Raw genomic sequence first — 13,464 nt, forward strand, 5'->3', positions numbered from 1 at the left:
AGCCCTGTCGGTGCTCCAGACCCCAGAAAAGGTACTGAGCGGGTGGTCAGCTCACGCTGCCACCTCTATGTGGGTCAGTGCTGGGCTGTCTATAGCGGCAGCCAGCTCATGCTGCCGCCGCTTTGGAGGTCACACGCTGCAAGACACCCTGCGCCCGTTCCCACCAGTCCCTTCATATGAGCCACTGGTCCCTGTCCACGCTTCCCAAATCCCCGTTGTGGTCAGCTATAGCTGCGGGGGGTCAGTGATTGCAGACTTAGAAACTTAGAACCACAGGAATTCATAATTTTGCTGGATCTCAAGAATGCGGACTTACACATTCCAATTTGGCCACTGGATCAGGAGTACTTAACGTTTGCAGTACAGCAAAACCATTATCAATTTCGGGCACTACCGTTTGGCCTCTCATCAGCGCCTCGGGTATTCACAAAGTGAGGTGTGATGATAGCTCATCTCAGTTTAGACGACCTTCTCTTTTTTTTTTTTTTTTTAAAGTAACATTTTTATTGTAGAGATGAGAAATAATACAGACATTTTAAGCGGGAGTCCGCAACAGGATTCTTAGTACATTGACAGACATTTCAGAAATTACAATATTTATAAAGGTGTTACCTGATATAGAAAAATTTCTGAAAACATAGACATCTGTAAACAGTTAAACAGTCTCATTGTATTTTTAGTATAGGAAACAGTGTAAGAACTAAGAGAAGAAAGGAAAAAGGAGAGATAGGGAAAGAAATTGTAAGAGATAAGAGGTAAAGATAAAGTAGGAGAGAGGTAGGTAAGAGGAGTCTTAGACGACCTTCTCATCAAGGCTTCGTCTCAACAAATACTCACTCCTTCACAATGCCTTACTGACATATACAATGTACTAGTTCAGCATGGCTTGCTTGTCAATTTAAAAAAAAATAAAAAATCAAGCCTGGTCCCGTCTCCACAAATTCAATTTCTACGAATGATTCTGGATACAGTAGATCAACGCATTTACCTGCTAGAATAGAAAGCACAAAGTATTCGTTATCTGGTACAGTTAGTGCTCAAACTACGAACGGTCTCGGTGCACTTGTGCATTTGACTGTTAGGAAGGATGGTAGCGTCTTTCGAAGCACTCCAGTTTGGAAGGTTTCACTCGCGTCCCTTTCAGCTAGATCTTCACGGACAGTGGTCAGACTCTCATCTACAAATTCATCAGATGGTGCGGTTGTCTCCAAGGGCCAGAGTATCGCTACTCTGGTGGCTCCAAATAAAAATCTCAATGTGGGAAAACAGTTCAGAGTCTGGAATTGGATAATTCTAACGGCAGATGCAAGTCTCAGAGGTTGGAGAGCAGTAGTCCTACATTGTCCGCTTCAGTGTCTGTGGTCCCACCGACAAAGATTCCTGTCAATAAATGTCCTGGAACTGAGGGCAATTTACAACGCTCTGCAACAGGCAGTTCACATACTCCAGTCTCAGACTGTTCGGGTTTAGTCGGACAACGCGACGGCAGTCGCATACATCAATAAACAATAAGGAACTCAAAGTCGCATGGCCATGTGAGAAGTTGCTCGATTTCTCAATTGGGCCGAGCATCACCAAGTGATATTATTGGCAGTGTTCCTTCCGAAGTGGACAATTAAGAAGCATATTATCTCAGTCATCAGGAATTCATCCAGGAGAATGGGCTTTACATCCAGAAGTGTTCCAGATGTTAGTCCAGCTGTGGGGTTACCCACAGGTGGATTTAATGGCATCTCGCCAAAATCATCAGACACCAAAGTATGTGTCTAGAAGAAGAGATCCATAGGATAGTGGCAGTGGATGTTCTCACAATACCGTGGCTGTACAACCTCGTGTATATAATTCCACCATTTCCGCTGCTTCTTCAGTTGCTCTAAAGAATCAAGAGGTAGTCCACGACCATCATACTAGTGGCACCTCATTGGTCTCGGAGAGCGTGGTTCTCGGATCTCCGCGGTCTACTCGCAGACGATCCATGTCCACTTTCGCTTCGTCCAGACCTTATGCAACAGGGTTCGTTTCTTTACCCTAATTTAGCGCGACTGCGTTTGATGGGGTGTCTGTTGAAACCGCTCTCAAGACTAGAGAGTATTACAGAGTCAATATACCAACCATGTTACGTGCTAGGAAGCCAGTTACAGCAGCTCATCACAGGATTTGGCAAGCTTATATTGGTTGGTGTGGAGCTCGGAAGTTGACAACATCTTCTTTCAAGTTATCCCGTCTTTTGCTATTTTTACAGACGGGGTTAGATGAGGACTACGTTTAGCAACACTAAAGGTGCAGGTTTCGGCTTTGTCAATTTTCTCTCAGCGCTGTTTGGCTCTTTTGCCAACAGTGCATACGTTCCTACAAGGTGTCCTTAGAGTTCAACCTCCGTTTATGCCACCTACATCTCAATGGGACTTGAATCTAGTTTAGACTTTTTGTAGTCCTCACTTTTTGATACCCTCACAAGTGGAGGTTAAGTTTCTCACTTGGGGAAATCAGTTTTTCTCCTAGCCTTAGCTTCGTCAAGGCATGTTTCAGAATTAGGAACCTAATTCAAACCTGATCGCTAGCGATTTTTGCACTGCTGCGATCAGATAGTCACCGCCTACTGGGGGAGGGTATTTTAGCTGTGCAAGTGTGCGAACACATGTGTAGCAGAGCTGTACAAACAGATTTTGTGCAGTCTCTGCGCAGCCCAGGACTTAGCCACTGTGATCACATCAGCCTGTCCAGGACCGGAAATGACGTCAGAAACCTTCCCTGCTAACGCATAGACACGCTGCGTTTTTCCAGACACTCCCTGAAAACGGTCAGTTGACACCCACAAACTTCTTTGGTACATCCCAAGAGTACTCCAGAGACCCCTAGTGGATGAAGAAGAAAAATGGATTTTGTTACTTACCAGTTAAATCCTTTTCTTTGAATCAATAGGGGTCAATTGAATGTTACGGTGATTGTTATCTGTTAGTGTGTCAACTTTATAGTTGTCCGTTATGTTCTAATGTTATATGTAATGCTCCATTGTTCATCCTCTCTTTCGCTCCTGTTCGGGCCAGCAAAAAAACACTGAGGCATCTTGGGAGTATGGAGGGGGAGGAGGGTTACATATTTAAATAATTAAATGTGCCTATCTCTGCTATCGCACTGTCCTTATCCCCAAGAGTATTCCAGTGACCCCTATGGATTCAAAGAAAAGAATTTAACTGTTAAGCACCAAAATCCACTTTTTTATGCTACTAAGGGTGTGTGTGTGTGGGGGGGGGGAGCACTATTATTAGGATTTAAGACGACTGGGGGGTGTATTGCCAATGGGGGGAGTTATTTTGTAAGAGGGGCCTCTGGACATAGGGGGAATGGGAGGGTGCAAAACACCACCTAGATAGAAGAAATATACATGTTCATGCTTAATGGCTTTCTATATACACAAGAAGGCATATCATAGAATTAAAGAGTTTTCATTTGAAAGTAACAAGGAACATGGTCTGTTTTATTTTCACAGGTGTTTGTTAACTTTGCCAAGGACCAAAGTGATGACGATCTTTTGAAGGATTTGTCGTTGCACAAAAACCAGACTGTAGTAGATATGTCTCAATTGACATCTTTTCTTCAGGACGAAAAGGTGAAAGAAAGCTGCGTGTGACAAGCCAACCTGGAGAAGCACAGAGGAGTTTTGTGAAACACCTCCCTTGGCTGCAGATGGGACGTGAATGCCAGGAAGTCAGGTCACTAGGACCCAAGTAGGGAGGCATCGTATACTGGACAGCTAGAGCTTACCACTCAATGCAATGCAAATCAATGCAATGACAGACACAATTCCATAAAAGAGGCCGTGCCTCTCGTGTTGCCTTGTTGTACTGTACGCAAGTAGAAGACTTGAACCTAGAAGCCAACAGTATGACAATGTGTAGTGTTGCACCCACTGGATCCTGCCCAAAAGTGGGTTTAAGACAATGGCTGTTATGTACATGTTTTTATATTGTTTATTGTATTCTCTTCCAGGATCACCACAATCTTACCACTGACAAATCATGACTAGTGACTATTTATTAATGTTTAGGGCTTCTACATGTATGTCAGGTGATTTAAACGTGGTTTGCCCAGAAGGACTAGCTTTAATACCTTGTAATATTTCTATGCGGTGCAGGTTATATTGTCATCGCTAATGAGGCAACCATATGGGCTTTACTGCTCAGTCTGCCATTTTGTAGTGGTTCCTACAGTACTTGTGTTGCCAACAGCAGAAATAAGAAAATGGGACATTTACAGCAAGTGTAAAATTGATAGACAGACTACACCTGGCATTTGTAATTCTATCTCAAATAAATGGTTTAGAGATTTATTTTTTCACACTATTAGAAAGAATGGCAGGCCCCAGATTATCATGTGCAGATGCAAAGTACAATATACTATTTTGTTTGAAATGTTGCTACTTCTAACTGTCCGTGTTCCTAAAGCTGCTTTGGTAGCATTGTTACAGCTGTCCTGTGGTATTATTTTTTGCATTTTTTCTACGGTCTTTAGTACTAGTTGGGTTATGGAACCTCAAGTAACATCTTTGTTCCCTTTGTCTTGTTTTAATCAAATTGCAAAGCAGATACTTCGGTTTCAGGCTACTTCTTCTTGTGAGGTAGAGTTTATAAAATGTACAAATCCAAATGTGCTCCAAGGATAATGGAACTGTAGAGTGCATGTTATGTAACAGGCCAAAGCATTTAATCTGAAGCCGATAGAGAGGCTTAGGTATGAATGCTGTATGGAAGGCGATTTGTAGATGGATTTCTATAAATACACATCTCAGTGAAAAGTCACATTTTCTATAAGGATTTTTTCCTCTGTATGCCCTTCTTATCTTTGTTATTTTGGTTAAGTTTGCTATAATATGCTACTGTGAAATAGTCACCTACATGCATTAGCTCTGTACTGGGTCATATTTCTTAGTATTACCGTAGCAGTAAAGTTAGAAGCACAAGTATTTTATTCCAGGATTTAAAATACAAATGTACCATCAAGATGCTATATAGACGCTGCAGGTAGACAGCTGGGATGCCTGCTAGGTACAGCGATGCTACATTGGTCCTTCTGTTCATGTTTTACTTCTCATGTAGCCAAAAATGTCCCCTCTTTCTCATTCCCAATACAAGCTCCTTCGTTATTCATGCAGTGCTGATGGATGTTTTCACTAGGTCAGTGCTAAGGCAATTACTAATCCCAATTTAGGTAAACTATGTTACCTTGCTACTGTAGTTGTTGAAATGCTGAATGTTGCCATCAGTCTTTGTAGGGAATAGCTTGGTTTCAATACTTGTTTTGTCAATTATCCTTCCCAAAGCTCATATAATGTATAAGAACAATTTCATTGTACTGTGCAATGCAATTGGTATATGTTTTACCTCAGTCTATGCAAGACGCATTATAAACTCCTGCACCTTCTATGTTTCACAAAACAAAAAGTGAGATTTTTGAAAAAATACAAACACTGCCTTACTCGATACCACTAATGTTTGATGATAATGTATCATAAGGCATGGGTAGGTCCTAACTGGCAGTTTGTGCTACGTGCCTACATTATGTCATGGCTGCAGTGCCAAGTTAACGATATCTACTCCATACTGATCCAGATTGCTGCAGACTGTACACATACACACATTGGTGCCACACTTGAACCAACCTGCCAGTGGATGTGTGTTTACAACATCTGTGCCTGTAGTTCACATTTCCTGGATTTTTCAGTGACTTCCTGTTAAGTGTATGACTAAAATATATTACTTTGGCATAATTTCTCCAGCTTTTTCCTAAAATGTATTTTCTGGATTTCAGTTTAAGCAGGCCCATTTTGTAATTTTACTTTTATACAATTTACTTACAGTGAGATCCTTCAGACATCATGTGCCACAAAGCCCACATTGTTCGGATTGTCTCATATATGGCATTTTGGAAATGTACATGTGTGTATGCATATCCGTGTAGTAGCCCCTAATCATAAACATTTCTCGCGTGTGAGGTTTTACATGCATTGTGTTTCATTCTGTTTGGTCCTTCATTCCAAGCACTTTACGCTGTCTTTAATGGGATCTATTTTTGCACTGGAATACTCATTAACGTTGCAAAAACAAGAAAGAAAATAAAAGGTTTTACAATATATTAGATAGTAAGTTAAATTCTTCAGTTGAAATTTCCGAGACTGAAAATTTTGTATTGTCATTAACTGTTTAAGTATTAAAAAAAAAGTATAGACCTAGTTCTTTGTTAATTACCTTGTATTATGTCACGTAATGTAAAATAAAAAAATAAAAACTGTGACACCTCATAAATTTGTTATACATTTTGTGATTTCATGAGAGCGCAGTTTGTTCCTGTATGCGTCAATATAAATGCTATGTAATGATCTGTCCCCATACCAGTAGATTAAATGTCACTATTTCCAGAGCTCTGAGTACTTACATAATCCAAGTTTATGATGCATGTTCCATTAACGGAGTGTTATATGGCCAAGATGCCGTGCAGAATCCTCTTAGATGCAAAGTAGATATATGTGCATGAGTGAGCATACATTTCTGTCAAATCTTATACGTTTATGGAGCAAAATGGCAGCACATGCAGTGGTACAGAACAAGTTTGCACCAGAATTCAGTGGAATAAAGATGCTGGTTACAAAGCATGCAGTGTACACATCAGTGGTCCTAGATGTATCTTGTGGAGCATATTTATTGTAATGGGTGGCACATTTAGTAGGGAGACAGATTAGATCTTGCCCTATACTTTTAATGGGACACATTGTCACCTTCCAATTGCACGTTAGCATTCCTAGACACACGGGTAAATTTACTAAGATGGGAGTTTTTTTAGAACCTATTATCTTCTAGAAGCAGCCAGATACAAATTAATTAGAATCTAATTGGTTGCTATGAGCAACATCACCAGTTCTAAAAAAAACCCCACACCTTAATAAATTTACCCCAGTATACCTAATTTAAAAAAACAAAAAGCCACATGGAATGTCCCCTCACTCTCAGGACATATTTAATCCATAATCACTATAAACCAAGCAGTATTTTGGCAGAAACCCCCCAAAAGATTTAGGAATAGTTATAAAGTGACAGCAGAGTGGCCTTCATGCAGCATTTATACCTATTTATGCACAGTGAGCTTGTTCACATATTGTCACCGCTACGCACCGAGGTGCACTTCTAGTTGTGGAGGAGTCTCCCGATGTGCACTGTGTGAACCACCAAGGTGCACAGGTGTAAAATCAAGATGCTCCACGTCAAGTGCATTTCACTAATGACCTCCTTAATTAACCAAATGACCACATCAATGTCACAAGAAAGGCCACATCGGGTGTATTCCTGACAGAGTTCTGGAACAGGTGGTTGTGGTATCCGCACCTTGCTCAATATTGGGAGGAGACAGGGTCAGGGATTGCTACAAAACTGTAAGATGGCGAGGATCATTATCCCCATAATACCATAACAGGAGAGCTACCAAACGAAAATATACTTCTTAAGAAAATGTATCACTTATAAAGCATAACAGTACAGGTATTGCATTGCATCTTTTTATAGCTTTCCATTGTCACTTGACTGAAGACGACCCATGACATACACAAACTAGAGGAAGCCACTTTGTGTATGAAACCAACAGTCCTGGAAATGCAGCCTCTCAGGATGTCAACGGACTTCTTTTTCAAGCAACTTTTTTCCATGAAATTATGTAGACAGGGCCTTATCTGATCAGGCTGCAGCCTGGAGCGCTGGGTCCTGGGGGAGGCGCAGTGCCGGCACAATAGATTAATTTGTTTTACCTTTAAGCGGCGACACTCATTTCCGTCATCACCAATGTCATCGGGACCGCCCCTGGTTTCAAGGGGGTGGACTATGTCACTAACACCCAGGCTCAGATATGCAGACAGCTAACAGCAAATCCGATGCGGTTAGCTGCCCTAGTGTGGTACTTACTCTCAGCTTGGGCTCGCGAGATTACCACATCTCACGAAAAGAGGCTAAGAACACAGACTGCACCTGCAGCAAACAGCATCGCTCATGCTGCCGGCTACCTTTATGTGCTACAGAAACCATTGAACGGTGAGTTTGACGACTAGATTTAATGTATCATTTTGTATTATTGTCACAATTTGTATCAGCAAACAATGATTGAATCTGTGGTAAATTTTAATGCATAATTACAGATTTTTAGCTGAATATGAGCGAAAAAATGGTGGGAGCTGCCACTTCTGTATTAGCCTAGGGCAAAAGGAAACCTTAATCAGGCCCTGTATGTGAAACTGCAGTTTCTGCATACTTGCATGTGTAACTGCTATGTACAGCACTAATAGCCTAATGCAGGAGATTTCACAGATGCAAACATTAATATCAACAGTATCATCAATGGCCACTGCGTTCTGACCCCTATGGAGCAAACTCTGACAAATTAAGGTTTTCACAGTATGGCCCTATTAGTTTACATCACCTTCAGATGGAATACACTGCATTAAGCCTATGGAGGTATAGCAGCAGGAGGGACATCTTCCGATCCCTCACCTACACCCTCCGCCCACTCTGATTTCGGGAACCGACAATGTGCGCATGCACAGTGTCAGATTCACCGGAGTCATCTTTCAGAAATATAAAAAACTCCAAAATGCCAGGGATAAAAATCATGGGAACACTGGTTATAGCTACCGCTGTCCCTGTGAGTGGCACTTAGTACATTGCATGGATATATTCATTAAAAATAAAAAGATTCATCGTAAAATAGATTGTTAATAATTGTGGCAGTGTGTGATTATAAATACCTAGGCCCCAAAATAACTAATACTGTACAACTATTTAACTGGTTCCCATTTAGTTTCAACTGCACTCCTTCCTTTACTGGTGCAGTCACAAGATTGGCCACATCCACTGTGTAGAGGCCAGTACACACGGTCACAGCAAAGGTTACATCCAATCAATATCATTCTCCATCCCAGAGTCAAAGCAGATGCTAACATTTTCAACAACAACAAAAAAAAAACAGAGAAAACAATCTTTGCTAAATTTTTCAAGAAATTTATTTCAAGCATACATCAAGAAATGAAATATATTTAATTTTGAAGAGGTTTTAAAGTAACCAACTCAAACACATTTAATAGATAATGAAAAGCTTCACTGACACATAATACATGTCCACTCCTGACATATCTGTACCATTTAATACACAACATGAATGGTAGGATTTACTTTAGTGGGGAGAATGAAGCTGGAACCAGAAGCACGTTTCTCTGTGATTCCAGAAATCTTGCGCTTTCCCGTACTGAAATAAAGACAGAAGGCAGAATATAAGTGTAAGATGTGAATGATTGATAAAATCCGCACTGTGCCTGGGATTTTCTATGCTTTAGCTGCTCTGTAAGATAAAAATGGATAAATAAACAATGTAGCAGAGCGCTTGAAACTATGTAAAAATGAGTGTGTTTGCAAATTGATTGTGACCGGTTGTGAAAATGAATTTGTTACAATGAAGGATCGTGCAATACCTGAAAGAAAAAATAAGAATTTACTTACCGATAATTCTATTTCTCATAGTCCGTAGTGGATGCTGGGACTCCGTAAGGACCATGGGGAATAGCGGCTCCGCAGGAGACTGGGCACAAAAGTAAAAGCTTGAACTAGCTGGTGTGCACTGGCTCCTCCCCCTATGACCCTCCTCCAAGCCTCAGTTAGGATACTGTGCCCGGACGAGCGTACATAATAAGGAAGGATATTGAATCCCGGGTAAGACTCATACCAGCCACACCAATCACACCGTACAACCTGTGATCTGAACCCAGTTAACAGTATGATAAACGAAGGAGCCTCTGAAAAGATGTCTCACAACAATAATAACCCGAATTTTGTAACAATAACTATATACAAGTATTGCAGACAATCCGCACTTGGGATGGGCGCCCAGCATCCACTACGGACTATGAGAAATAGAATTATCGGTAAGTAAATTCTTATTTTCTCTTACGTCCTAAGTGGATGCTGGGACTCCGTATGGACCATGGGGATTATACCAAAGCTCCCAAACGGGCGGGAGAGTGCGGATGACTCTGCAGCACCGAATGAGAGAACTCCAGGTCCTCCTCAGCCAGGGTATCAAATTTGTAGAATTTAGCAAACGTGTTTGCCCCTGACCAAGTAGCTGCTCGGCAAAGTTGTAAAGCCGAGACCCCTCGGGCAGCCGCCCAAGATGAGCCCACCTTCCTTGTGGAATGGGCTTTTACAGATTTTGGCTGTGGCAGGCCTGCCACAGAATGTGCAAGCTGAATTGTACTACAAATCCAACGAGCAATCGTCTGCTTAGAAGCAGGAGCACCCAGCTTGTTGGGTGCATACAGGATAAACAGCGAGTCAGATTTCCTGACTCCAGCCGTCCTGGAAATATATATTTTCAGGGCCCTGACTACGTCCAGTAACTTGGAGTCCTCCAAGTCCCTAGTAGCCGCAGGCACCACAATAGGCTGGTTCACGTGAAACGCTGAAACCACCTTTGGGAGAAATTGAGGACGAGTCCTCAATTCTGCCCTATCCGTGTGAAAAATCAGGTAAGGGCTTTTATAAGATAAAGCCGCCAATTCTGAGACACGCCTGGCTGAAGCCAGGGCTAACAGCATTACCACCTTCCATGTGAGATATTTTAATTCCACAGTGGTGAGTGGTTCAAACCAATGTGATTTTTGGAACCCCAAAACCACATTGAGATCCCAAGGTGCCACCGGGGGCACAAAAGGAGGCTGTATATGCAGTACCCCTTTGACAAACGTCTGGACTTCAGGCACTGAAGCCAGTTCTTTTTGGAAGAAAATCGACAGGGCCGAAATTTGAACCTTAATGGACCCTAATTTTAGGCCCATAGACAGTCCTGTTTGCAGGAAATGTAGGAAGCGACCCAGTTGAAATTCCTCTGTAGGGGCCTCTTTGGCCTCACACCACGCAACATATTTTCGCCAAATGCGGTGATAAAGGCCAGGAAGGATGTAACCGCGAAACATTATCAGGGTAGGGATGACTTCTTCTGGAATGCCTTTTTCCTTCAGGATCCGGCGTTCAACCGCCATGCCGTCAAACGCAGCCGCGGTAAGTCTTGGAACAGACAAGGTCCCTGCTGGAGCAGGTCCTTTCTTAGAGGTAGAGGCCACGGGTCCTCCGTGAGCATCTCTTGAAGTTCCGGGTACCAAGTCCTTCTTGGCCAATCCGGAACCACGAGTATAGTTCTTACTCCTCTCCTTTTTATGGATTCTCAGTACTTTTGGTATGAGAGGCAGAGGAGGGAACACATACACTGACTGGTACACCCATGGTGTTACCAGAGCGTCCACCGCTATTGCCTGAGGGTCCCTTGACCTGGCGCAATATCTGTCTAGTTTTTTGTTGAGACGGGACGCCATCATGTCCACCTTTGGTTTTTCCCAACGGTTTACCATCTCTTGGAAGACTTCTGGATGAAGTCCCCACTCCCCCGGGTGAAGGTCGTGTCTGCTGAGGAAGTCCGCTTCCCAGTTGTCCACTCCCGGAATGAACACTGCTGACAGTGCTATCACATGATTCTCCGCCCAGCGAAGAATCCTTGCAGCTTCTGCCATCGCCCTCCTGCTTCTCGTGCCGCCCTGTCTGTTTACGTGGGCGACTGACGTGATGTTGTCCGATTGGATCAATACCGCCTGACCCTGAAGCAGGGGTTTTGCTTGACTTAGGGCATTGTAAATGGCCCTTAGTTCCAGAATGTTTATATGAAGAGATGTTTCCATGCTTGACCACAAGCCCTGGAAATTTTGTCCCTGTGTGACTGCTCCCCAGCCTCTCAGGCTGGCATCTGTGGTCACCAGGATCCAATCCTGAATGCCGAATCTGCGGCCCTCTAGTAGATGAGCACTCTGCAGCCACCACAGAAGAGACACCCTTGTCCTTGGCGACAGGGTTATCCGCTGATGCATCTGAAGATGCGATCCGGACCATTTGTCCAGAAGATCCCACTGAAACGTTCTTGCATGGAATCTTCCGAATGGAATCGCTTCGTAAGTAGCCACCATTTTTCCCAGGACCCTCGTGCACTGATGCACTGACACCTGGCCTGGTTTTAGGAGATTCCCGACTAGCTCGGATAACTCCCTGGCCTTCTCCTCTGGGAGAAACACCTTTTTCTGGACTGTGTCCAGAATCATTCCTAGGAACAGGAGACGTGTCGTTGGAATCGGCTGCGATTTTGGAATATTTAGAATCCACCCGTGCTGACGTAACACTAACTGAGATAGTGCTACTCCGACTTCTAACTGTTCCCTGGACCTTGCCCTTATCAGGAGATCGTCCAAGTAAGGGATAATTAAAACGCCTTTTCTTCGAAGAAGAATCATCATTTCGGCCATTACCTTGGTAAAGACCCGAGGTGCCGTGGACAATCCAAACGGCAGCGTCTGAAACTGATAATGACAGTTTTGTACTACAAACCTGAGGTACCCTTGGTGAGAAGGGTAGATTAGGACGTGGAGATAAGCATCTATGATGTCCAGAGACACCATATAGTCCCCTTCTTCCAGGTTTGCCATCACTGCTCTGAGTGATTCCATCTTGAATTTGAACCTCTTTATGTAAGTGTTCAAGGATTTTAGATTTAAAATTGGTCTCACCGAGCCGTCCGGCTTCGGTACCACAAACAGCGTGGAATAATACCCCTTTTCCCTGTTGTAGGAGAGGTACCTTGATTATCACCTGCTGGGAATACAGCTTGTGAATGGCTTCCAAAACTGCCTCCCTGTCGGAGGGAGACTTTGGTAGAGCAGACTTCAGGAACCGGCGAGGGGGAGACGTCTCGAATTCCAGTATGTACCCCTGTGATACTACCTGCAGAATCCAGGGGTCCACTTGCGAGTGAGCCCACTGCGCGTTGAAATTTTTGAGACGGGCCCCCACCGTGTCCGAGTCCGCTTGTAAAGCCCCAGCGTCATGCTGAAGACTTGGCAGAAGCAGAGGAGGGCTTCTGCTACTGGGAAGAGGCTGCCTGGTGCAGTCTTTTTCCTCTTCCTCTGCCCCGGGGCAGAAATGAGTGGCCTTTTGCCCGCCTGTACTTATGGGAACGAAAGGACTGAGTTTGAAAAGACGGTGTCTTTTTCTGCTGAGAGGTGACCTGGGGTAAAAAGGTGGACTTTCCGGCCGTTGCCGTGGCCACCAGGTCCGATAGACCGGCCCCAAATAACTCCTCCCCTTTAAACGGCAATACTTCCATATGTCGTTTGGAATCCGCATCCCCTGACCACTGTCGCGTCCATAACGCTCTTCTGGCAGAAATGGACATAGCACTCACTCTTGATGCCAGGGTGCAAATATCCCTCTGTGCATCACGCATATATAGTAATGCATCCTTCAAATGCTCTATAGTTAGTAATATACTGTCCCTATCCAGGGTATCAATATTTTCAGTCAGGGAATCCGACCACGCCACTCCAGCACTGCACATCCA

At 43.5% G+C, this 13,464-nt stretch overlaps 2 protein-coding genes across 4 annotated transcripts in view; one reads left to right on the top strand and one right to left on the bottom strand.

The window, feature by feature from the left end:
* Window positions 1–6,417, top strand: part of ABCA1 (ATP binding cassette subfamily A member 1) — a 146,748-nt gene extending 140,331 nt beyond the window's left edge. For both annotated transcript variants that reach the window (XM_063914150.1, XM_063914151.1), the window contains one exon: window positions 3,491–6,417. In XM_063914150.1, the coding sequence (XP_063770220.1) occupies window positions 3,491–3,631 (141 nt within the window). In that variant the 3' untranslated portion in view covers window positions 3,632–6,417. The remainder of the gene's footprint in view (window positions 1–3,490) is intronic.
* A 2,597-nt stretch (window positions 6,418–9,014) lies between these two features.
* NIPSNAP3A (nipsnap homolog 3A) overlaps window positions 9,015–13,464 on the bottom strand; it is a 126,681-nt gene continuing 122,231 nt past the window's right edge. For both annotated transcript variants that reach the window (XM_063920426.1, XM_063920416.1), the window contains one exon: window positions 9,015–9,279. In XM_063920426.1, coding sequence (XP_063776496.1) covers window positions 9,203–9,279 — 77 coding nt within the window. In that variant the 3' untranslated portion in view covers window positions 9,015–9,202. The remainder of the gene's footprint in view (window positions 9,280–13,464) is intronic.

This window comes from Pseudophryne corroboree, chromosome 1 (genome assembly GCF_028390025.1).
Source record: "Pseudophryne corroboree isolate aPseCor3 chromosome 1, aPseCor3.hap2, whole genome shotgun sequence".
In the NCBI taxonomy this organism is placed as follows: Eukaryota; Metazoa; Chordata; class Amphibia; order Anura; family Myobatrachidae; genus Pseudophryne; species Pseudophryne corroboree.